At 45.4% G+C, this 25687-nt stretch overlaps 2 protein-coding genes across 3 annotated transcripts in view; one reads left to right on the top strand and one right to left on the bottom strand.

Moving 5' to 3' along the window:
• Nucleotides 1–25687, bottom strand: part of LOC130298118 (uncharacterized) — a 78164-nt gene that overhangs the window by 10061 nt on the left and 42416 nt on the right. Inside the window, 3 exon segments of the mRNA XM_056551014.1 lie at nucleotides 2887–3744; nucleotides 3828–4044; nucleotides 19807–19817. Coding sequence (XP_056406989.1) covers nucleotides 2887–3744; nucleotides 3828–4044; nucleotides 19807–19817 — 1086 coding nt within the window.
• Nucleotides 5837–16049, top strand: LOC130298121 (oocyte zinc finger protein XlCOF7.1-like). 2 transcript variants are annotated; one of them, XM_056551018.1, is made up of 7 exons: nucleotides 5837–5970; nucleotides 7299–7446; nucleotides 7797–7976; nucleotides 8856–8982; nucleotides 9066–9130; nucleotides 9297–9762; nucleotides 14933–16049. In XM_056551018.1, the coding sequence occupies exons 2-7, from the start codon at nucleotides 7369–7371 to the stop codon at nucleotides 15703–15705; spliced, it is 1689 nt and encodes a 562-aa protein (XP_056406993.1). In that variant the 5' UTR covers nucleotides 5837–5970; nucleotides 7299–7368; the 3' UTR covers nucleotides 15706–16049. The 2 variants fall into 2 exon arrangements, with proteins under 2 accessions (XP_056406993.1, XP_056406992.1); XM_056551017.1 differs by having other exon boundaries at nucleotides 9297–9774.

Below are 25687 nucleotides of genomic sequence, written 5' to 3'. Positions count from 1 at the left end.
GCAAAACAAATCACTTTTATTATAATAATGGAAAATACAAAAATAACAAACAATAGGAGAATCCAGGGACAGATACACAGAAAGGGATCAGGAGTTAAAAGTAGGTAATAAGGAAAAGCCCAAGTCAGGAGAATGGAAAGAAGTGTAGTCAGAAGTCAGGACCAGGATCAGTAACCAGAGTGGATGTCGGACAGGTCAGAGTCATCAAAATAAGGAACAACAGGATCATCCAGGAGATCAGAAACCACACAAGGGCAGAGCCTCACAGTGCTTAAGCAGATTAACCCCTTAAAGGACATCTGCAGCGTGATTAACACTTATCCCCTATCCACAGGATAGGGGATAAGTGTTTGATCGCGGGGGGTCCGACCGCTGGGACCCCCTGTGATCTCCTGTACGGGGCCGCGGCTGTCCCGTGCAGGGGGCGTTCCGGCCGCAGCATGATGTTGCAGCCGGCACGCCTCCTCCATACATCTCTATGGGAGAGGCAGGGAGGCAGCGTTCGTGCTGTAGAACTGTATGGGGACGGGGAGGAGACGGGGCGTCACCATCGACCTCTAGGTTGACACTACGTCACCATGAGCGCTAATGGCGGCGCCCCGTTAGGGAGATCTCAGGGGGGTCGGACCCCCCGCAATCAAACACTTATCCCCTATACTGTGGATAGGGGATAAGTGTCATACCACTGCAGTTGTCCTTTAAGGACCAAGACAATTAGGTCTGTACGCCCCTTATAGACCCGGCCTGTATTTTATATCGGGGGTGTCTGACATTATTAGAGAATAATTCTGGTAACGTTTTGCAAATCACGATAATTCTGACATTATTCTTTTTGTCACACGTCGTCTTTCATGTACATAGAAAAAGTAAGAAAATATCATTTGTAAGTTTTTTACAATGCAAAAAATAATAACGTTTTAAAAACTAGACCCCTCAAGGTATTTACTAGGGGGTACAGTGAGTATTTTAACACCATGGTTTTTTGGCAGGAATTATTACAAAGTCAGTGATAAAAATCCACAAATCCATCATTTGAGGGACATATTTCCTGTTCATCACTTCTGAAAAGTAGGAAATGCCCCCGATATGTTATGGAGCTGCTCGTCCCATGTTCGGTAATCCAACCCCCCCCCGGCTTAGGACATATTTGGTACCATGGTCACATGGTGGGACCCAAAAGGAGAGGGGAGGAGAGGGGAGGAGAGAAGAGGAGAGGAGAGGGGAGGAGAGGGGAGGAGAGGGGAGGAGAGGGGAGGAGAGGGGAGGAGAGGGGAGGAGAGGGGAGGAGAGGAGAGGAGAGGGGAGGAGAGGGGAGGGGAGGAGAGAAGAGGGGAGGAGAGTGGAGGAGAGTGGAGGAGAGGGGAAGAGAGGGGAGGGGAGGAGAGCCATTAGGCTTTCAGGAAATCATTATACAAATTATAGGCTGCACTTCATCTTGTAAAGCTGCACCCCCAGAAGTGACCCCATTATATATACTGCACCCCCAGAAGTGACCCCATTATATATACTGCACCCCCAGAAGTGACCCCATTATATATACCGCACCCCCAGAAGTGACCCCATTATATATACCGCACCCCCAGAAGTGACCCCATTATATATACTGCACCCCCAGAAGTGACCCCATTATATATACTGCACCCCCAGAAGTGACCCAATTATATGCACCACACCCCCAGAAATTACCCCATTATATCTACCGCACCCCCACAAGTGACCCCATTATATATACTGCACCCCCACAAGTGACCCCATTATATATACAGAACCCCACAAGTGTATTGTCTGGACCAGGGAGCGCTCTGATTGGTCCTTGGTCTTCTAGCAGTGACGCGCGGCTGTCTGTGACAATTATAGTTCCTGATGGATATATCCGCCATGTTGTGGGAATAATCATCCGCTCATGGTGAATATATCCATCACTGGGCGTTTGGGTGATCGTCCCCATTCATACGGCATTTCTGCAGTATCGGTGTCCGCTGTCATGTCAGAAAAGGGATCCAATGTATACTGGACCCGTCTCATTCAGAAATGACTGGAGCTGCTACAGTATATGTCAGAATCATTATTATTGACGTGATGCTGACGGATACCTGTAACATAACGCTGAAACGCAGTATGAACGGGACGCAGTGTAGGGTCACATAGAGCGCAGAGTATTTCACACCGCGGATGCCCCCGACAGTCACAAGGGAGAGATCACTGCTGCGGCTGTTATTTTTACACTTAGTATTCCAAAGCATTGCAGTTATATCCTGCCTGACAGTTTTACACTAGCAGACAGCATATCAGGATGTGCCTCTGGCAATAACCGGGGCAGACCTGGGGGTCCTTGTAAAGACCCCCGATTGTCCAGGTAACTAGCAGCACCCTGCAATCATTGCGCGGTGTTGTAGGAGAGAGAGACAGAGGGATAACACACAGCACCCCACGATTGCGCTGCAGGGAAGACAGAGAGAGCTCCCTCCCTCTGTCAAAACACTTACAGTCCGTGGTCACTTCTTACATGAGTACTTATCCCCTAGCCACTGTGGGGATAAATGTCTGATCGTGAGGGGTACGACCACTGAGACCCCCGCCATTTCCTGCCTGGCATCCCGTTTGTATATCTCTGGCTCTCCCATAGAGATTCATGGAGAGACATGTCGGGCAATTCTTCATGCAGTGGTTGACAGTAAACCCTGCACAGAGAGGAGGTCACTTGTGCCTAGAGAGCTGGGAGGCCCCCAGCCTGAGATATGTTTTGGGGGAGGGGGATGGTATTGCAAAATTTTCCCTGTAGTCCCAGAGATTCTAGTTACACCACTACTTCCCCTAAAATATTATTGTAGCCGGTGACTGAATAGAATCTGTGACCCTTCTCTGTATTTAGTGATCACTACTTACCTGGGTGGTTACCTGTAGAAATGTCCTCCTTAAACTGCTCATCACTGCTCACATCTGTCTCTTCTGCTTTTACTATTATGTTTGGAGCATTAATATATATCAGATCTTTCCCTGTTGGAATGTCCTCCTTATACTGCTCATTACTGCCCACATCTGTTTCTTCTTCTTTCTTTGTGTCAGTATTAATATAGATCAGATCTTTCCCTGTAGGAATGTCCTCCTTATACTGCTCATCACAGCTCACATCTGTCTCTTCTTCTTTCTTTATGTCTGTAGTTTTATTATAGATCTGATTTTTAACTGTAGGAATGTGCTCCTCATACTGCTCATTACCGCTCACATCTGTGTCTTGTTCTTCCTTTATGTCTGTAGTATTAATATAGATCAGATCTTTTTCTGTAGAAATGTCATCCTTATACTGCTCATCACCACTCACATCTGTCTCTTCTTCTTCCTTTATGTCTGTAACATTAATATCGATCAGATCTTTCCCTGCAGAAATGTCCTCCTTATACTGCTCATCACTGCTCACATCTGTCTCTTCTTCTTCTTCCTTTATGTCTGTGGCATTAATATAGATCAAATCTTTCTCTGTAGAAATGTCCTCTTTATACTGCTCATCACTGCTCACATCTGTCTCTTCTTCTTTTATGTCTGTAGCATTAATAGAGATTAGATCTTTCTCTGTAGGAATGTCCTCCTTATACTGCTCATCACTGCTCACATCTGTCTCTCCTTCTTCTTTTATGTCTGTAGCATTAATATAGATCAGATCTTTCCTTGTATGAATGTCCTCCATATTCTGTTCATCAAGAGGACGGGGACACCTCTCTGGTGCTGTTCTCTTACTGGATCTGACTGTAGGGAACACATACATAGACTGAATTCATTCTTTACATACAAATAATGAGAGGACGTGTGTATATAGTCATGTCTATTACCTGGTGATGTGAGGGGCTGCTGATCCTCCATCATGACCTGATCCTTGTACTGATCCTTGTGTCCTTCTACATACTCCCACTCCTCCATGGAGAAATAGACCGCCACGTCCTGACACCTTATAGGAACCTGTATTGTGAATAAACATTTAATTCTATACAATTCCAGGATGTTATATGGAGACACTTGAGGGGATATTCCTGCACATGATTTATCTTCTTGCTCTCGGATGATGAGGTGAATACTTGTCGGGGCAGATCCTCTATATTATGGTCACATGTCCCGAACTGACCGCAAGTCTGATGATCCAGCTGTCAGTTCAGGTCATTATACCCAAAGTGCCCGTCCCATGGAGTGTAAGGAGTTAAGTGATATTTCATAGTATCACTGCTCCCCTCCCCCGGGACTATATAGATGGCTGCTTACTGTCTGGCCCCTAAGGATAGAATTGGCAGTGCTGTGCGCCACTTAACCCTAGCTAGACTGGTTGTTCTTATCCCAGCGAGTAGAAGGGACAATAAGCAGCTATCTGTATAGTGTGTGGCCCCAAAAAAATTAAGTGTCAATGCATCACCATCATTTAACTCCTTCATGAATGACTGGGCAGGAGGTATATAATGTATAGCCATGGGCCCAGCTCCGGAGCAGGAGACGCATCAAATCTGACATATCTTCTGCTCTTGTGCAGGAAATCCCTTTCAGTGCAGGGACTCCTGTCATTAAAGTGATAAGATTTGGAGGGGAGGGGGAGGCCGCTGCCAGTCTATGAAGCACAGTCAGGAGTTCAGCACGATTCATAGCCCCTAGGACCTACCTGCTATCAGCATCTGGGACTCATTGCTAATGCCGGACATCACCAATGCCAAAAATCTATTTCCGGTAGCTCAGTGGAGCTGATAATGACACCCACAGAGAAATAGCGGGGTCCCGGTCAGCTGAGAGAACGGGTGGAGGTCCCTAACCTCACTCCACGCTGTCTGAACGACGCTCCAATCCTGCAGGCAGCCTCAGCATCACAGCATTGATCAGTGTATGTAATCTATAGATTCCATGTAATAGTCTACTACAGGGACTAAAAAACTGGGAATAAGGTAAAAAGAACATTAACTTAATGTGAATAAGCCCCTCCCCTAATAAACAATTGAATCTTCCCCATTTACCGATTTTTTTTATTAATTATTTTTAAATAAAATAATGTAAACAAAAATAGACCTAAACATATGTGTAACCGCACGGTCAATGGCGTAAACGTAAAAAAAAAACTAACACTTCATGGTCCAGAAAAAAATTCTTAGAAAGCGATCAAATAGTGTCATCAAAACTAAAGTGGTTCCGATATAAATTACAGATCAGGGCACAAAAAATGACTTTCATACATCCCTGTATACGAAATAAGTTATAGGGGTCAAGGTAGGACAATCTGATACATATATTATTGTATAAAAATATGGGTTTGTAAAGAGGAAATGGCAAGTGTTATGGCTATTAGAAGGCAAGGAGAAAAAAACTTAAAACACAAAAATGAGAAATCAATGTGTCCTTAAGAGGTTAAAACACAAAACTGCTGGGTCCTGAAGGGGTTAATAAAACAAAAAACATCTAACAGCCTCCACATGTGACCACACACATACCTCCACCTGCAGACTGTACAGGAGCCGTGTGCTTACAGGACCTGCATGATGTCACCGTCATGTGATCAGTCACATGGAAGAGGAGGAGTCACATGATCAGGGGCTGCTGCTCTAGGCTCATCTGCTCAGTGTATGCAGGACTCTGCTGTCACATGACCATTATCACAGGTCCTTCAATCACCATCTCTTCTATCCTGCACTATCGAGCGCCGCCCACTCCTGTCACATGATCCTCCCCACAGGTCCTTCAGCCACAGTCACATCTATACAGCTAAATTTTGCCCCCCAAACGTACTGGTCACATGATTGTGACATCATCACAGGTCCTACACCTCCAGCATGTAGCAGATACAGAGCAGCTCCTGGTGGGGCAGTCACTGCTATTGTGTTGTGTGTGGAGATCTCTCAGAGCAGCAGCCCCTGATCATGTGACTCCTCCTCCTCCATGTGACTGATCACATGACGGTGACATCATCGTAGGTCCTGTAAGCACACGGCTCCTCTACAGATACAGGTATGTGTGTGCGGTCACCATCAGATCAGGATTATTGGGGATGATTATTATTAACCCTTAAGGAGACGATGTATATTTACATTCTGTGCCCCATATGGGACTTTGAGGTGAGCTCAGGAGCTATAAGCAGCCAGGACTCACCACTAATGACGCTCATCGCCATTAACCCTTTAGATTCCATGATCAAAGTCGATTGCAGGATCTAAAATTAGTAAAATGCAGTTGTTGGGGGGCGGAGTCTAGATCAGCTGAGATGACGGCCGGAGGGCCCCTTACCGTGCTCTGTGCTCAGATCGGTGCTCTAAGTATACAGACACCTCCGCAGCCTGTATAAGCCGAGCACCGATAACACTGATCACTATGGCAGAGCGTTATTCAGGGTTTGTAATAGAAGCCCCTCCACTAATGAGTTTATATCCCATTTTTGTAATAAAATAATGTAGGTGGGCGTGGCTTAGACATGGCGCTGTACAGTTGTTTCTCTAGGGAGCGCTGTGCCGACCAGTGGTTGTTTGCCTGATTTCCTGCCTATACTGCCCCCCAGGGGATGTCTGGATGGTGAAGGTATCAGGTCACTTACCCGCCCATCCTGTCACCTGGTCAGTCTCTTTTCTCCGGGTATCAGCCACTTCTTCCATACAGGACTATGTAAGCATCAGGATTTTTAAGTTTCTCCCGCGCCCCTATTATTACTTAAGACAGTGTTTCCAAACCAGCGTGTCTCCAGCTGTTGTGAAACTACAACTTCCAGCATGCCCTGACAGCCAAATGCTGTAACAGCTGGAGGCACCCTGCTTGGGAAACACTGACTCCGGTGGAGGCCCAGACCCTGCGTGTGTAACGGTATATGATGCTCGGCCTCTGCTGCAGGTAATAGCAGGTTCTTCCGGGGGGACATATCACAAATCACATAAAATCCTGATGTAATTGTGATGTATATTGTGCCCCCTAGTGGACACATTTCACTATTCTTCATTGGACAATGTCATATTGAATCCCTCTATTCTTCTCCCTGCTCTGATGAAGACGTTCTGAATACACCGCAGCCTCAGAGATTAGGAGAAATGGATTCACAACGTCTTCAGCAGAGCAGGGAGAGCGACCTCAGAAGACCTGGAGGACCAGAGCGCCACCACTGGACGGGAAAGGGGAGTGCGCTCTAGTCTCTTATTTTACAGCCCTCGGACAATGGATTTTGTTTTATAGAGAAATCTGAAAACTCCTATAATGTCTCCTCAGATGTTTCCCCAGATTATCTCCAGGAAATGGATTTTATTTCTCCATAGAATCTGGTGCGGTTTATCATCGTCTCCTCTTCTTCCCTTCAGGTTTCTCCAATCCAGGATCCTCTGCTGATATCTTCTATATAAGAGAATTCTCCTGGATGACCCATCAACCATGGAGAGAGACAGGAACAAGATGGCCGACAGGATCATAAACCTCACCCTACAGATACTCTTCCGGCTTACTGGAGAGGTGAGGGATTCTGGGAGTGATGTCACATGACCTCATTCTTATCTATGTAATAACAGATGGATATGGCTGGAGAGGTGAGGGATTCTGGGAGTGATGTCACATGACCTCATTCTTATCTATGTAATAACAGATGGATATGACTGGAGAGGTGAGGGATTCTGGGAGTGATGTCACATGACCTCATTCTTATCTATGTAATAACAGATGGATAAGACTGGAGAGGTGAGGGATTCTGGGAGTGATGTCACATGACCTCATTCTTATCTATGGAATAACAGATGGATATGACTGGAGAGGTGAGGGATTCTGGGAATGTATGTAGTGATATTAATGTGTCTCTCAATACACAGGATTACACAGTAGTGAAGAAGTCCTCTAGTGGGCGCTGTCGGGCCCCTGTGTGTGAAGGATGGGGAAAAACCCTGAGCCCAATCCCGGGGCCCCCACCTCACTCCCTGATACATGAGGAAATGGATGAACAGAAGATCCGAGAACTCATCAACAAGATGATGGAGCTGCTGACTGGAGAGGTGACCCTGCTGGGACATTATACAGTAATGGAGGGGTCTGGTGATGACTGGAGAGGTGACACTGCTGGGACATTATACAGTAATGGAGGGGTCTGGTGATGACTGGAGAGGTGACACTGCTGGGAATGCTGGGACATTATACAGTAATGGAGGGGTCTGGTGATGACTGGAGAGGTGACACTGCTGGGACATTATACAGTAATGGTGGGGTCTGGTGATGACTGGAGAGGTGACACTGCTGGGACATTATACAGTAATGGAGGGGTCCGGTGATGACTGGAGAGGTGACCCTGCTGGGACATTATACAGTAATGGAGGGGTCTGGTGATGACTGGAGAGGTGACACTGCTGGGACATTATACAGTAATGGAGGGGTCTGGTGATGACTGGAGAGGTGACACTGCTGGGACATTATACAGTAATGGAGAGGTCTGGTGATGACAGGAGAGGTGACACTGCTGGGACATTATACAGTAATGGAGGGGTCTGGTGATGACTGGAGAGGTGACACTGCTGGGAATGCTGGGACATTATATAGTAATGGAGGGATCTGGTGATGACTGGAGAGGTGACACTGCTGGGAATGCTGGGACATTATACAGTAATGGAGGGGTCTGGTGATGACTGGAGAGGTGACACTGCTGGGACATTATATAGTAATGGAGGGGTCTGGTGATGACTAGAGAGGTGACACTGCTGGGATATTATACAGTAATGGAGGGGTCTGGTGATGGCTGGAGAGGTGACCCTGCTGGGACATTATACAGTAATGGAGGGGACTGGTGATGACTGGAGAGGTGACACTGCTGGGAATGCTGGGATATTATACAGTAACACCACTGGAGGGGTCGGGGTGATGACTGTATCATTATGTGTCAGGTTCCTATAAGGTGTCAGGACGTGGCGGTCCATTCCTCCCTGGAGAAGTGGGAGTATGTAGAAGGACACAAGGATCAGTACAAGGATCAGGTCATGATGGAGGATCAGCAGCCCCTCACATCACCAGGTAATAGACATGACTATATACACACGTCCTCTCATTATTTGTATGTAAAGAATGAATTCAGTCTCTGTATGTGTTCCCTACAGTCAGATCCAGTAAGAGAACAGCACCAGAGAGGTGTCCCCGTCCTCTTCTTCCACAGGATGATCAGGTAGATGGAGATATTCCCTATGATCTGTAGAAGGGCTGTGAAGCTCTTGTGGTCAGTCCCCTCACCCTTCATGACTCCTTGTCTCCTGCTCATCTATAACATCCCACGTGACTTCTCCTACTGTCTGATGACTTTTACAATATTTCTTCCACATCTTATGAATCAGGGTGAAGATCCGAACAATATTAATACTGCAGAGACAGATGTGAGCGATGATGAGCAGTATAAGGATGACATTCCTACAGGGAAAGATCTGATCTATATTAATGCTACAGACATAAAGGAAGAAGAAGTGACAGATGTGAGCGGTGATGAGCAGTATAAGGAGAACATTCCTACTAAGAAAGATCTGATCTATAATAATGCTACAGACATAAAGGAAGAAGAGGAGACAGATGTGAGCGGTGATGAGCAGTATAAGGAGAACATTCATACAGAGAAAAATTCAATCTATATTAATGCTACAGACATAAACGAAGAAGAAGAAGAGACAGATTTGAGCGGTGATGAGCAGTATAAGGAGGACATTCCTACAGGGAAAGATCTTGTCTATGTTAATGCTACAGACGTAAAGGAAGAAGAAGAGACAGATGTGAGCGGTGATGAGCAGTATAAGGAGGACATTCCTACAGGTAACTGCCCAGGTGAGTAGTAACCACTAAATGCAGAGAATAGTCACAGATTCTGCTCAGTCACCGACTGTAATAATTTTTTATGGAATTTTTTTAAAGGGATACTTCGATGGATAGAAAGTTATTTAGAATTGTAAAATTATTCTATTTAACCTCTTAAGGACCTGGGGTTTTTCCGTTTTTGCATTTTCATTTTTTCCTCCTTACCTTTAAAAAATCATAACTCTTTCAATTTTGCACCTAAAAATCCATATGATGGCTTAATTTTTTTTTTATCACCAATTCTACTTTGTAATGACATCAGTCATTTTACCCAAAAATCTACGGCAAAACGAAAAAAAAAATCATTGTGAGACAAAAGAAACGCCATTTAGTAACTTTTGGGGGCTTCCGTTTCTACGTAGTAAATTTTTCGGTAAAATGACACCTTCTCTTTATTCTGTAGGTCCATACGATTAAAATGATCCCCTACTTATATAGGTTTGATTATGTCGCACTTCTGGAAAAAATCCTAACTACATGCAGGAAAATTAATACGTTTAAAATTGTCATCTTCTGACCCCTATAACTTTATTTATTTTTCCGCATATGGGGCGGTATGAGGGCTCATTTTTTTTGCCGTGATCTGAAGTTTTTATCGGTACCATTTTTGTATTGATCGGAATTTTTGATCGCTTTTTATTCATTTTTTCATGATATAAAAAGTGACCAAAAATGCACTATTTTGGACTTTGGAATTTTTTTACGCGTACCCCATTGACCGCACGGTTTAATTAACAATATATTTTTATAGTTCGGACATTTCCGCATGCGGCGATACCACATATGTTTATTTTTATTTACACTGTTTTTTTTTTTTTTTTAAATGGGAAATGGGGTGTGATTCAAACTTTTATTAAGGGAGTGTTATAGCTCCCATAGAGGGCTATAACACTGCACAGACTGATCTTTTAAATTGATCATTGATATCCCATAGGGGACTATAACACTGCACACACTGATCTCTTATACTGATCATTGTTATTCCATAGGGGGCTATAACACTGCACAGACTGATCTTTTACATTGATCATTGATATCCCATAGGGGACTATAACACTGCACACATTGATCTCTTATACTGATCATTGTTATCCCATAGGAGACTATAACACTGCACACACTGGTCTCTTATACTGATCATTGTTATCCCATAGGGACCTATAACACTGCACACACTGATCTCTTATACTGATCATTGTTATCCCATAGGGACATATAACACTGCACACACTGATCTCTTATACTGATCATTGTTATCCCATAGGAGACTATAACACTGTACACACTGATCTTTTACATTGATCAGTGGTTTCTCATAAGAAACCACTGATCGATGATTCTGCCGCTTGACTGCTCATGCCTGGATCTCAGGCACTGAGCAGTCATTCGGCGATCTGACAGCGAGGAGGCAGGTAGCGATCCTCCGGTTGTCATATAAGCTGTTCTAGATGCTGCGATTTCGCCGCGGCAATCCCGAACAGCTCCCTGAGCTAACCAGCATGGTTTCACTTTCATTTTAAACGCGGTGTTCAACTTTGAACGCCGCATCTAAAGTGTTAATAGCGCGCGGCACCGCGATCAATGCCGCACGCTATTAGCCACGGGTCCCAGCCGTTGTTAGAGGCTATAGACTGGGAGAGGGAGGAAACCCAGGCTGGAGGGGCGGCCGAACCCACCGGGTCTGAAAGAGCACCTGGGTTAGAAATAGCAGGGGGGTCTGGGGGATCAGTGGAGCAGGCAGAACAAGTGGGTTCAGCAGAACCTGGCATTTTTGCAGAGCAGTTTTTACAAGTGTAATGGGTAACTAATATTCCAGATATCTGTTTAGAGGGAGGGACAGTTCTGGGCACGGACATAGCAAAAAATGAACAGTCTGACCCAAGTCTGTGTCCCTAGGCAGCTGCTGTGAGGACTCTGCACCGTGGCTGTGAGGAGAGAGAAAGACGCCGTCCCATAGAAGGAAGAGGCCGGGTCAGATGCAAGGGCGCTGTGATTGGCCCCTGCATGGCCCCAAACGCGCGCACAGCGCTGATTGGTGGCTCAGTTCGCGCTGCTGAAGAGCTTATGCGATCTGGTGGGCGGAGCTAACGTCCGCCGGGCCGCCGAAGAAATACAGAGAGACTTAGTAATGGCACCCGAACCCCGAGCGCACACGCCGCCTGTAGTGAGCTCCTATGCGCCCGGGGGACGGAGCGGGCGAAGTGCCATCGGCAGCTGCGACTGCCGAAAATGAATGTAAAATGGCGCACACGCCCGCAGAGAAGAGCTATGGTTTCACTTTCATTTTAGTCTAAAGGGTTAATAGCGCGCGGCACCGCGATCAATGCCGCGCGCTATAAGCCACGGGTCCCGGCCGTTGTTAGAGCCCGGGCCCGACCCGCTGTGGCCCCCCGTTATAGAACGGGAGCGGACTCAGGACGTACAGGTACGCCATGGGTCCTTAACAGGTTAAAAGTCTTTCGCCTTCCAGTACTAATCAGCTGCTGTATGCTGCAGAGAAAGTTGTGTAGTTCTTTTCAGTATTACCACACTGGACAGAGGTGTCAGCAGAGAGCACTGTGGTCAGACAGAAAAGAACTACACAACTTCCTCTGGAGCATACAGTAGCTGATAAGTACTGGAAGGATTAAAGGGGTACTCCTGTGAAAATTATTATTTTTTTTTTAAATCAACTGGTGCCAGAAAGTTAAACAGATATGTAAATTACTTCATTTTAAATATCTTAACCCTTCCAGTACTTATCAGCTGCTGTATACTACAGAGGAAGTTCTTTTCTTTTTGAATTTATTTTCTGTCTGTCCACAGTGCTCTCTGCTGACACCTCTGTCCATGTCAGGAACTGTCCAGAGTACAAACAAATCCCCATAGCAAAATGTATACCTGTTTACAAAATTGCATATTTTTTTTTGTTTTTGTTTTTTCAATTTTGTTGCACAATGATTTTTTTTTGTTTCTCCGTAGATTTTTGGGTAAAATGACTGATGTAATTACAAAGTAGAATTGGTGGCGCAAAAAAAAGCCATAATATGGGTCTGTGGGTGCAAAATTGAAAGGGTTATGATTTTTAAAAGGTGAGGAGGAAAAAACAAAAAGTGCAAAAATGGAAAAACCTGAGTCCCCAAGGGGTTAAAATTGTTATCTTCTGACCCCTATAACATTTTTATTTTTCCGCATTTAGTTTTTATTGGTACCATTTTTGTTTTGATAGGACTTTTTTGATCACTTTGAAAACTTTTAGTTTTTTATGGTATCTGAAGTGACCAAAAATGCAAAATTTTTGGTATTTTTGTACGTGTACGCCATCAACCGTGCGGTTTAGATAACCTTATATTTTAATAGATCTGACATTTTACACAAAAAAATGGGAAAAGGTGGGTATTTGAAACTTTTAATAGAGAAGGGGTTAATTCACTTTTATTAACTTTTTTTTTTTACACTTTGCTTGGTATGGGGGCTAAAAAAAAAATCTTCTGATTGCTTATACTGATCAATGTTATGCCATAGCATTGATCAGTGTTCTTTGTGCTCTGCTTGGAGCAGCAGATCGCCGAAAGGACGACGAGGTGGCAGGTGAGGACCCTCCCGTTGTCCAGTCAGCTGATCGAGACCTGCGATTTCACCGCCGATGTCCCAATCAGCTCCACTGAGCTAACCGGCACTGTTAAGCCCACACTTTAGATGCTGTAATCAACTTTTATCACGGCGTCTAAAGGGTTAATGGTCGGTATTGGCGGTGCCCGGCATTAGCCGTGGGTCCTGGCTGCCCGTAGCAACCGGGACCCACCGGGTTTAACCCGTTCTCTGCTGGTGAGTGGTTTAAACCCCATTAACGGGTCCAGGGCGTACAGGTACACCCTTGGTCAAGTCCCAGAACGTCAGGGCATACCTGTACGCCCTTGGTCCTGGTGAAGTTAAATGGGAAAAGGGGGCTGATTCAAACTTTTATTATAGAAGGGGTTAAATCACCTGTATTAACGTTCTTTTTAACTTATTTTTTTTTTTTACAAATTTTTTTACGCCCCATAGGGGACTATTACATGTAATCTTCTGATTGCAGACACTGTATAATGTTATGCCATAGCATAGCGGTGATCCCGATCAGCACCGCTAAGCTGCTGGGAAGCTTTTTCTTTCATTTCAGACATGGCGATCAACTTTGATCGATGCGTCTAAGGGGTTAATACCGGACATCACCGCAATCGGTGATGTCCGGTATTAGCCACGGGTCCCGGCCATTGATAGCCATCGGGGACTGACCTGCTATGACGCGGGGTCAGCCCGTGACTCCGCGTCATAGCAGGGGAGCAAGTGCAGGGTTACAGGTACAGGTACGCCCTGCGTTTTTAAGAGGTTAATTACCCATGATGTTTATTTACCTTATGAGGCCATTTAGGGTGTATTGGGTGGCCCCGGGACTCGAGCCCTCTCTATACCAGGTGGATCTTGGCTGCATTCAGCAACTGAGGACCGCAGCTAATAGCTGACACAGAGCAATCTCTGGTGCTGGCTATTAACCACTTAGATGCTACTGTCAAAGCTGACATCAGCATTTATACAGCCTTAGTAAGAATCATTGGTGGTGCAGTGGTCAGGATTGGCTCACCACGGAGCGAACATGGGGGGCCCATCCATCGTCATGGCAGCCCAAGGCCTTTGCTAGGACTGCCATTGATACAGCCTGTCTATAGTCGGCTCTAATGGATCAATGCAGTAAATATGTACTGCACTGATCTGTATGAGCAATCCAATGACTGCTCATACAAGTCCTTTAGAGGAATCAAAAAGTGTAAAAAATGTTAAATGTAAATGAAACTCTCCAATAATATATTCACTTTTTGGTGTAAAATTGTTAAGCTATCTTTGTTGGAATTGTTTATAAAATTAGTAAATGTAACAAAAAATATGCAAATGAGATATTGTTGTGATTGTATGGACCTGACTTCTATTTTAAGGGTGTTAATACAATGTAAGATCAGTCCCACAAAAAACAAACTCTCCAGTGTAGATGGAAAAATAAAATAGTTATGGCTATGAGGAGAGGAGTAAAAAAAGGAAAACACAAAAGCTTAAATTTCCTGGGTTGTTAAGGGGTTAATACTGATCATAAAATCTGTGTTATTCTCTGCAGATTCTTGTAGCAGGAGATCAGAGGAGAATCTTATATCTTCAGATTATAAAGCAGATGATGATATCACACAAGATACATATGAAGAACATTCCATTATCCCAGATACACCCTCAGCCCTTCACAGCCAAGATCTGTCATCTCATCCTTATATACAGGTCCTGTCTTCTCAGTCATCACAGGATGTTCACCAAAATAAAGGTCACAGAAGGGGTGTTGGACATAAACGAGCTCATACAGGAAAGAAACCATATTCATGCTCAGATTGTGGGAAATGTTTTACTAAGAAATCACAACTTGTTCAACATCTAAGAACTCACACAGGAGAGAAGCCGTTTTCATGTTCAGAATGTGGGAAATGTTTTAATCAGAAATCAAGTCTTTTTAGACATCAAAAAAGAACTCACACAGGGGAGAAGCCATATTCATGCTCAGAATGTGGGAAATGTTTTCCGGAGAAATCACATCTTGTTCAACATCAAAGAACTCACACAGGGGAGAAGCCATTTTCATGTTCAGAATGTGGGAAATGTTTTAATCAGAAATCAAGTCTTTTTAGACATCAAAGAACTCACACAGGGGAGAAGCCATTTTCATGTGCAGAATGTGAAAAATGTTATACTGCAAAATCAAAGCTTGTTCAACATCAAAGAACTCACACAGGGGAGAAGCCATTTTCATGTTCAGAATGTGGAAAATGTTTTATTGTGAAATCAAATCTTGTTAAACATAAAAGAACTCACTCAGGAGAGAAGTCAATTCAGAGCAATAAATGATGCAGATAACATCTATATATTATCCATGTACATAGGATATCTGACATTTATACATATATCATATACTGCATCTCCAAACTTGTTACCAATTGTTAATAAACGTTTTCTTTCTTATATTATTTATTATTCTTACATTCATCTCTGCACACTGGACTTATAATAAATGTAATATTGTCCCTGAGGTTGTATATAGGGAATGTAACACGTCAGTGTTGTCCCCGCCCCCTTCTCATTATGATTATAGAGACTTTAATTCAAGGCATCAGACAGGATCCGCGCGTCTCCCTTGAAGATCGTCTCTTCTGAACATAAGACGCTGCAGATACTTTTATTTATCACAAACCCTAGACCAGCGTTTCCCGTCTTGACGTCTATTTTCGGTCTCCGATGATAAAATCCATTTTTCTATATGTGAAGTCGTCAATATGTCAGCGCCCCCCGGGTTCAGTAAACATCGGTGTAATTCTTTTCCTTTTCTTTGTCCTCCCCGGGGTATAAAATCCCTAGAGATCTGATCACATCTGGTACAAGATCTCTTTACTTCACACTTTGCGCCATTATTACACGGATTGAAGACCCAGTTACACGCTCGTAAATTCCCATATATGTTGTGGATTGGAATGAAAAAGGTTCTTAAATCTTATATTTACCAATAATATTTTATATTTGTACAGTCCGTCCCTATCATAGTACGGAATTGTTATTTTTCTTCTATCCGATGGTTATTTAGTAATTTTGTTATGATTCAGAAGAGACCACGTGTCCCGTATAGACGCTCACCCTGAAGACATTAGACAGCGGTTTTGTGTTTCCGGATTTACACACTTATTATAAAGCTTTTCCTTCGTCTGGATTATTAGAGCTCGTTCGCTCTTCTTTTTCTCATCCTCCCCTTTATATTCCTCCTCATGTGGATATGGAATTCTCCTCAGTCCCTCCTTCTATAGGGCCCATTTTGTGGCCCCCGCACTCCTCCTTGGCCTCTCTAGTTCTTTCCTCTTTTATATATAACTTTGTCGGTATTACGAGACTGCTCTACGACTGATTCTGATTTCCCTTCCCCCCTAACCCCACTTTCTTTACTCCCTATGGTTATTACTAAACACATTTTCCCTCTTCCCCTTTGTGGGAACGTTTACATTCTTTTACGTTACGAGATTTATATTCTTCTACTAAGACTTTGGCCATAGAGGAATCTCAGGCTTTCTTGGGTTTATAAGTAAATTTATCTTTACTCTCCAATGTTTTAAGCGTTATACTAACATATGTCCCTGAAATTGGTTAGAGAGATTGTATTTATTTCCTAAATAATAATAATATCTAAGCTTTATTCTTATCTGATTTCTTCTGCTCCTAATAGTAACCAAAATGCATCTTATATGAGAAGAGGAGCTGAATATCCAACTCTCTGAAGAACAGTGCGGATTTATCTCTAGCGCTCACGTGGCTCCTCCCCCTGTATTCGTATACAGGAGAGTTCATATAAGTTATATTGTCGGGGGTATGAGACTCCTCCTCTCCTTTTGTCACATGGTATTCCAGAATCTTCTCAGTGCGATGTCACAGGGGGAGGGGGGGGGCGTGTCTGTGAAGTCATGATCACGGCCTCCAGCTCCAAGCGTTCTGGACAAAATTTACAGAACATTGGAGTACCCCTTTAATCACACACCTACTATTGGTGACTAGACGGCTTATTCCGATATACTAGAGATCTTCTATCCCCTCCAACCATTTCACAGCGGTGCAAAAAAAGTTCCCAGTTATTCAAAATTGAGGAACCTGTTTCATGGCAAAATTTCTTGAGCAATTCCCTGGAGACTTGTTCTCCTTAGATTACTTTTAGAACCTTTTAATTAACCTCTTAAGGACCAAGGGTGTATCTGTATGCTCTTTTCCCACTTCGGTGCTATAATGTGTGGTCACGGGCTGACTCCGCGGCATAGCCGGGCGGTCCCGTGGCTAATGCCGGACATAACCAATCGCAGTTATGCCCGGCATTAACCCCTTAGACGCGGCAATGAATTAAACCGTTCCTGGCAGCTCCTGAACAGCGGAATGGACGGGAGAGGGTGCCTACCTGCCTCCATCTCCGTCCGATCGGCATAGCATTGAACAGTGTGTGCAATCAGTAGATTGCATGTACAGTAATAGTCCCCTATGGGCACTATATAATGGTGCAAAAATAGTAAAAAATATAATAAAAAAAGTTGTGATTTAACCCCTTCCCTAATTAAAGTTGTAATCACCCCCTGTTCCCATAAAAAATAAAATATCAATATAAATAACCGCATGCGTAAATGCCTGAACTATAAAAAATATTATGTTAATTAAACCACGCGGTCAATGGTGTATACGCAAAAAAAAAAAAAAATCCAAAGTCCAGAATTGTGTAATTTTTGGTAATTTTGTATACCCTAAAATGTATAAAAAAGCGATCAAAAAGTCCCATTAAAACAAAAATGGTGGCACAAAAAACAAGCCCTCATATAAGTCTGTAGGTGCAAAATTGAAAGCTTTATGATTTTTAGAAGGTAAGAAGTGCACAAATGAAAAAGGACCTGGTCCTTAAGGGGTTAAATAATTGATTATTATTATTATTATAAATAAGTTTTATGCTAGACGTCAGGTTTATCTATTTCTATCTTTCTTTTTTTTTCTAAAGATTTTTTGTTTGTAATTTATGTATTATTGGGGCAATATGAATATTATTGTTGTGTAACGATGATTTGTTCTTTTTTAAGTTTTTCTTTTATAACGTAGTCACCGATCCAGCGATGTCATCTCTATAATTTTACATGGGAGGTAAAGAGTCTCATATATGTCTACAAGGTAACAGGACATGAGCAGATTAGACATATAAAATCACTTCTATCTTCTGGCTTCTAGGACATTCTGATCCTGTAGGTGTTATCCGTGATTTCTGAGCAACACCTGACATTAGTTTTGAACACTGGGTGTGGGCGGCGGGGGTCGTGATGTCATGTATGGGAGGGAGGGTGTGGCGGCCGTACTCCCATAGACTTGCATTGAGGGGTCGTGAGGTGACGACACGACGCCCAACACCCGCTCCAACCGGTTGGAACAAAATCTTCTGAATGCTGGGGCAGCGGAGTACCCCTTTTAAAGCTCATGGCACCTGAACAACATGGCTGGATACGACATATTCTCTCACATTTCCATCCATAGGTCATGTTCTCGATTAAAGGGGTACTCCGGTATCACAGTTTTATGGTTATCTAGCATGCTTGTAGTGAGTTTAGCACTTTTGTAAATCACATGTTATACATCTGTCCACAGCACGTATGTTTTTTACTGACCTCTTTTCTATGACGGAAGTTAAGTAGTTTTTCTGGTCGTCCACACCTGCGGCCATGTTTGTTCACTGTTGTGGACAAGACGTCAGCGCTGCAGGCGTTGCTGTTTTTTTTTCTCCTGCAATGGTTTTGCCCCTTTTCCACACCCCTGTAATGAATACTAATTGAATTGTTGCGGGAGGATGGATGTCTCCTCCCGCTGTCAGTCAGCCCTGCACCCGGCTCACAATGTACTGAATACCCTGTACCAGCGCTGCGGCTGACATGTTACCCCTTCCCCGCCATGAGGACCAAGCGCCCGCGGGGGAATCAGGGGAATCGCTTATCATGATGATTCCTCCCGCAGGCGCACTGTCCCCATGGCGGGGGAATTAGTAACATGTCAGCCGCAGCACTATCATGATCCCCCCTGCGGGCGCACTATTAGCTTCTCACCCTGCAGTCCCCACATCAGGGAATGAATTGTCATCCGCAGCGCGCTGTCCCCACATTAGGGAACTAATCATATGTGACGCTGCGCTGCTTCCTGCCCCGCCTCCCCCCCCCCCCCCCCCAAAGCGATGTCCCCGCGAGTGCTAACTGTGAGCCGCAGCAGTGCTGTACATGCTCCCCACGTCGGGAAATGAATGATTTCTGAGCGTGGGCGCAGGGCTTCTGATCGGAGAACAGAAGCTGATCAGAAGCCCTGCGCCCGCGCTCACAATTCATTCCCCGACGTGGGGAGAATGTACAGCACTGCTGCATCTCACAGTTAAAGGACATCTGTACTGATGAATTTTACATATACCTGTACCCAAGCTGCAAAAATAAACAAAATAAAGTTTGACTCGCCTTCCTACGTTCCCCCGTTGCTACAGTAAGAACCTCATGGTCCTCTGCTGCGATCCTCATGCTGCTTCCTGCCAGCCGAATCCTTACATGACAGTACGCTAAGCCTATCAACGGCCTAGGCGGGACATCGCTGCGGCCGGTGATACGCTGACGGCTCTGTGACATTCCCCTCCCCAGGAAGCAGTGTGAGGATCGCAGCAGGGGACTGTGAGGCCGTTACCGTAGCAACGAGGGAACGTAGGAAGGTGATTCAAAGTTTATTTTTGCAGCTCGTGCACAGGAATATGTAAAATTCATCAGTACAGATGTCCTTTAACCCTTGCGGGGACATCACTTGGGGGAGGGGGAAGGGCAGGAAGCAGCGCCCGCGGGTCACAGATGATTAGTTCACTGATGTGGGGACAGCGCACTGCGGATGACAATTCATTCCCTAACATGGGAAGAATGTGCAGGCTGCGGCTCACAGTTAACACTTTCCCTGATGCGGGGGACATTGCTTTTTTTTTTTGAGGGGGGGGGGGGGAATCAGCCCCCCCACTGACAATTCATTAATTCCCTGATGTGGGGACTGTGGGGTGAGAAGCTGACAGTGAGGGTGGGATGAGTATACTAATGAGCAGGGCAGGGAAAGGGCTAAAGGGAAAAAAAATAAAGCCGGCCACAAACAGGGCTTGGCGGCAACGCAAAACAAGTTGGGCGGGTCACTGAAAGAGGAGACTGGCTACAAGGCATGCTGGGAGCTGTAGTTTCTAAAACAAAGGCAAAACAGAAATAGATGCTACACTACATGGACACACTTGTGCAAAGAAAAGAAAGACAAACAAAGAGCGAGCACAAGACCAGAGATAAGAAGAAAACTCACCTGCAAGGGTAAGTAGAAACTGAAAAAACACATTTGCCACCGGAGTACCCCTTTAACCTCTTAAGGATGGATATACCCATGGGAATTCCAGCCCCCGCCTCTAGCCAGTCGGGGACCGGGATGCCTGCTGAAATAATTCAGCAGGTATCCCGGCACATCGCCGAGGGGGGTCCTGAGACCTCCCCATGTCGGTGATCGCAGGAAATCACATGTTAAGTCAGACATGCGATTTTCTGCTATTCCGGGCTGATCGGATCTCTGGTGACCCGATCGCCCAGAAAATAGGGATGATCGGAGCGGTCAGTGACAGCTCCAATCATCCTGAGGGATAGGAGCGAGGTTGCAGTGGTGCAACCTCCTCCTATCCCCTGCCATTAGTCAGAAATGAATTCTGACCAATGACAGCGCACAACAGGGGGTTGCCAGGGAAACCCCCCACTCTGCCCACCCCTGGATGTCGGGCAGAACGGGGGGAGAAGATGGCGGCCGGTACCTGGAAAGAAGATGCCGTGGGGACCGCAGATCATCGCTGGAGATCAGCGGCGCAGGTAGGGAGGCGTTGGTGGGGGGGGGGGAGGAAGGGGTCAGTAAAGCGATCTGGGCATGCTGGGTTTTGTAGTTTTGCAACATCTGGAGGGTCACAGTTTGGAGACCACTATTACATTGGTGCCCAAATGGTAGCCCTCCAGATGTTTCCAAACTACAACTTTCAGCATGCCAAGACTACCCAGGCATGCTGGGAGTTGTAGTTCTGTAACATCTGTCACTTCAGATTTTGCAATTTTCATGAAAATTTAGAAAATTGTAGAATTTAGAATAATCGGTAAAAGCATCTTAGAGTTATTAATGCTTAAAGTGACAGTGGTCAGAATTACAAAAAAGGGCTCAGTCCTTAAGGGGTTAATGTTCTCACCTATCTAACTGGAGAAATTCAGTGTAAACGTTGTATGACTAAGGGCGGCGACGCCTGAAACGCGTCATGGTGTTCACCTTCTTGTGTCTTGTGACTTTTCTCCAATAAACAGGACTCTAGTCCACGCTGGTTATTTTTCCTTCTCATATGGACTTTGGTGCCGCCATACACCTGCCGTGCTGTGGAGGGGACTTACCTGCAGGGAGCTGCCTATACACTTTACCTCTTTATAAATATACCATTCATTTTTGTTTATACTTTTCAAATATTTTTTGTATATTTTTGTAACTTTATAAACAAGGCGCTCAACATCACGTTATATTGTGAAAGCATTAATGCCTTCAATGGTATTGATCGTCCACCATGCGAGGCCATAAAACTTACCTTCTCCATTTGGATGTAAGACCGGCGTGTTCCTCCATTAGGTGTCCCACCGTGACATTTTATACACATTTATGGCTCATAATGGGACGTATAATATATGGATTTTATATTCTGTCACCATATTGTAAAACCCCTTATGTCCAGCTTATAGTTATAAGTCCCCATTACCCTTTGTATATGAACGTGGGGTGCCTCCAGCTGTTTCCAGAGGCATCCGTCTCCATTTTTTGGCTATTTCTCATATCTTGTAAATCCTTCTGACATAATGTAAAGGTTTTTGATATATATTGTTTATATTTGCATTTTTAGGAGGAAATCAATTCTATAGATTTTTATATATATTTCACCTGCGGTCAGGTGACTCTAGTGACCCGGTAGGGATTCGTTCACCGCTTATAATAATGTTGTAACTGTGAGTACTCCTATATCTATTTACCTGATGAAGAACCCGGTTCGGGTTAGAAACTTAAAGGGGTACTCCACCCCAAGACATCTTATCCTTTATCCAAAGAATAGGGGAATGAGATATCTGACCCCGCAGCTGGGACCCCCGTGATCTCTGTGCAGCACCTGTCATTCGTTTAGAACGCTGTTCTGAACGCTGGGGCAGTGGAGTACCCCTTTAATGTCAATTGTATGGAATAAACGACACCGTTCTGTTATTAGGATCTATGGTCAGATTCTTCTTCCATAATTAGTCTCAGTACTAGCACCAGCGGGTATCCTCCATTTTACCGCTGTGGATCGTGTGTGATCCTCTTCAAGTACATTCATCCCACCGAGGATCCTGCCAGACCTGGAGGGGATGCCGCGGCTGCTGACGGCCATCTTGGATTCCAATTAGGATTCTACGTGCCAGTGCTGGTGTTGTGTCCTCAGCACAACATCTTCCGGTATGCCTTCTACCACCTACCTGCCAGGGTTTACCGGAACGTTACTACACCAGGAGCGCACCTTTTATTCTCGTCTAAGGAGATGATGGAGGCGCCGATGCTGCCAACCGAGGTGGCAGACGCTGAGCAGCAAGAGGATAGGATCTTACTGACAAAGCCGTTTAACCCCTTGAGGACTTTTTTTTTCCATTTTTGCACTTTCGTTTTTTTCCTCACCTTCTAAAAATCATAATGTTTTCAGTTTTCCACCTACAGGCCTATATGAGGCTTGTTTTATGCGCTAAATCACATTTATTAACTTATTTTTTTCACACTTTTTTTGTCTATTACATGCAATTATTGGATTGCATACGCTGTTCGGTGCCATAGCATAGCATTGATCAGTGTTATCGGTGCTCTGCTGCTCTAGTTTGGATCTCAGGCATGGAGCAGCAGAGCGACAATCGGATGGCGGGAAGTAAGGTAAGAAGCCTCCCGCTGTCCTCTCAGCTGTTCAGGACACCGCAATTTCACCGCGGCGGTCCCGAACAGCTGACTGAGCTAACCGGCAACTGTTTCTCCTGTTTTAGAGGCCGCGATCAACTTTGATTGCGGCGTCTAAAGGGTTAATACGGGATATCAGCCCGATCAGCAATGTCCGCGTGTCCTGGTTGTAGATAGCAACCGGGACCCACCGGGTATGAAGCACGCTCAGCCCCTGAGCACGCTTCACATAACAGGAGCCAGCACAGGACGTAAATATATGTCATGCGTCATTAAGGGGTTAAATTGGAAAAGGGGGGTGATTCAAACTTTTAGCATGGAATGGGTTAATTCACATTTATTAACTTGTTTTCTTACACCATTTTTTAGTCCCTGTCGGGGACTATAACATGCAATCCTCTGATTGTATACACTGTTCTGTGCCATAGCATAGCATTGATCAGTGTTATCTGCGCTGAGGCTGACTGGAGCATCAAGGAAGAGACTGGATGGCAAGGAGGCAGGTAAGGGCCCTCCCGCCATCCTCTCAGCTAATTGTTACACTGCGGTGGTCCGGATCAGCTCCACTGAGCTGCCAAGAAAGCTTTTCTTTTATTTTAGACGCCGCAATCGACTTTGATTGCGGCATCTAATGGGTTAATAACGGGAATCACCGCGATCGATGATGTCCGGCATTAGACAAGGTTCCCAGCCAGCTTGTGACCCCGCGTAATAGCAGGGGAGCGGGCACAAAGCATACATGTACACCCTGCGTCCTTAAGGGGTTTAGAAGCTTTTAATATGCCGAGGGCTCAGGACAAGTCTGTTTCTCTATTACAGGTAAGAAAAGCACAATGGACCTGATGTGGTTGACGCAACCATCTTAAAAAGGTCTCCAGAGGCACCGAGGAGGGCAAGTGGATAAAGCAACGAGCTGCCCTGAATGATACCGGTCTGTATAAAAACAACAAGGATAAAATCTGTCTACCAAAGGTTCTGTGCCCAATGATGTCCCCGGAGACTCATGGAGTCACCCACAACTCGAAAATGACTATAATATCACTGATGAATGATCACTGGTTAGCCCCAGGATATACCACAGTGGTCACCAGGTAAACACCGGCCGGCATGACCTGTGCAAGACCTAATGTAGGGAAAGCAGTGCAGGTGCCTCCTAAACGTGGCGGATTTACCCGTTTTAGCAGCTGCAGATAGACTATACAGTTGCCTCAACATACAATAGTTTCATCATACAATGGTCTTTTCTGGACCATTGTAACTTGAAACCAGACACAACATACATTGTACAGACAGTCCAGATCTGTGACACGTGTCAATGGCTGCAAGAACCTACCAATCAGAATGGGCATTCACTGGTAAAACCCCTTTATTACTGAAGTGTATGTGTTACGCCGAGCGCTCCGGGTCCCTGCTTCTCCCCGGAGCGCTCGCGGCGTTCCTCTCTCTGCAGCGCCCCGGTCAGACCCGCTGACCGGGAGCACTGCACTGACATTGCCGGCGGGGATGCGATTCGCATAGCGGGACGCGCCCGCTCGCGAATCGCATCCCAAGTCACTCACCTGTCCCCGGCTGTCAAGTCCTGGCGCGCGCGGATCCGCTCCTTAGGGCGCGTGCGCGCCAGCTCTCTAAGATTTAAAGGGCCAGTGCACCAGTGATTGGTGCCTGGCCCAATCAGCCTAATTAGCTTCCACCTGATCCCTGTCCATATTACCTCACTTCCCCTGCACTTCCTTGACGGATCTTGTTGCCTTGTGCCAGTGAAAGCGTTTAGTGTTGTCCAAAGCCTGTGTTCCAGATCTCCTGCTATCCTCTTTGACTACGAACCTTGCCGCCTGCCCCGACCTTCTGCTACGTCTGACCTTGCCTCTGCCTAGTCCTTCTGTCCCACGCCTTCTCAGCAGTCAGCGAGGTTGAGCCGTTGCCGGTGGATACGACCTGGTTGCTACCGCCGCAGCAAGACCATCCCGCTTTGCGGCGGGCTCTGGTGAAAACCAGTAGCATCCCTAGAACCGGTCCACCGACACGGTCCACGCCAATCCCTCGCTGACACAGAGGATCCACATCCAGCTAGCCGAATCCTAACAGTAGATCCGGCCATGGATCCCGCTGAGGTGCCGCTGCCAAGTCTCGCTGACCTACCCACGGTGGTCGCCCAGCAATCGCAGCAAATCGCAGTTGACCGCCACGTTACAGCAACTTCTGCCACTGCTACAGCAGCAACCATCTCCTCCGCCAGCTCCTGCACCTCCTCCGCAGCGAGTGGCCGCTCCTAGCCTCCGCTTGTCCCTGCCGGACAAATTTG

Source organism: Hyla sarda (assembly GCF_029499605.1).
Source record: "Hyla sarda isolate aHylSar1 chromosome 1 unlocalized genomic scaffold, aHylSar1.hap1 SUPER_1_unloc_22, whole genome shotgun sequence".
NCBI lineage: Eukaryota > Metazoa > Chordata > Amphibia > Anura > Hylidae > Hyla > Hyla sarda.
The sequence above is the reverse complement of the archived record's forward strand: the minus strand, read 5'-3'. Positions and strand labels throughout refer to the sequence as shown.

Coding starts and splice junctions, on each gene's coding strand:
- LOC130298121 (XM_056551017.1), top strand. CDS start 7,369: ATGGAGAGAGACAGGAACAAGATGGCCGACAGGATCATAAACCTCACC. Junction 7,977..8,855: donor TGGAGCTGCTGACTGGAGAG/GTGACCCTGCTG, acceptor ATTATGTGTCAG/GTTCCTATAAGGTGTCAGGA. Junction 8,983..9,065: donor GCAGCCCCTCACATCACCAG/GTAATAGACATG, acceptor TGTTCCCTACAG/TCAGATCCAGTAAGAGAACA.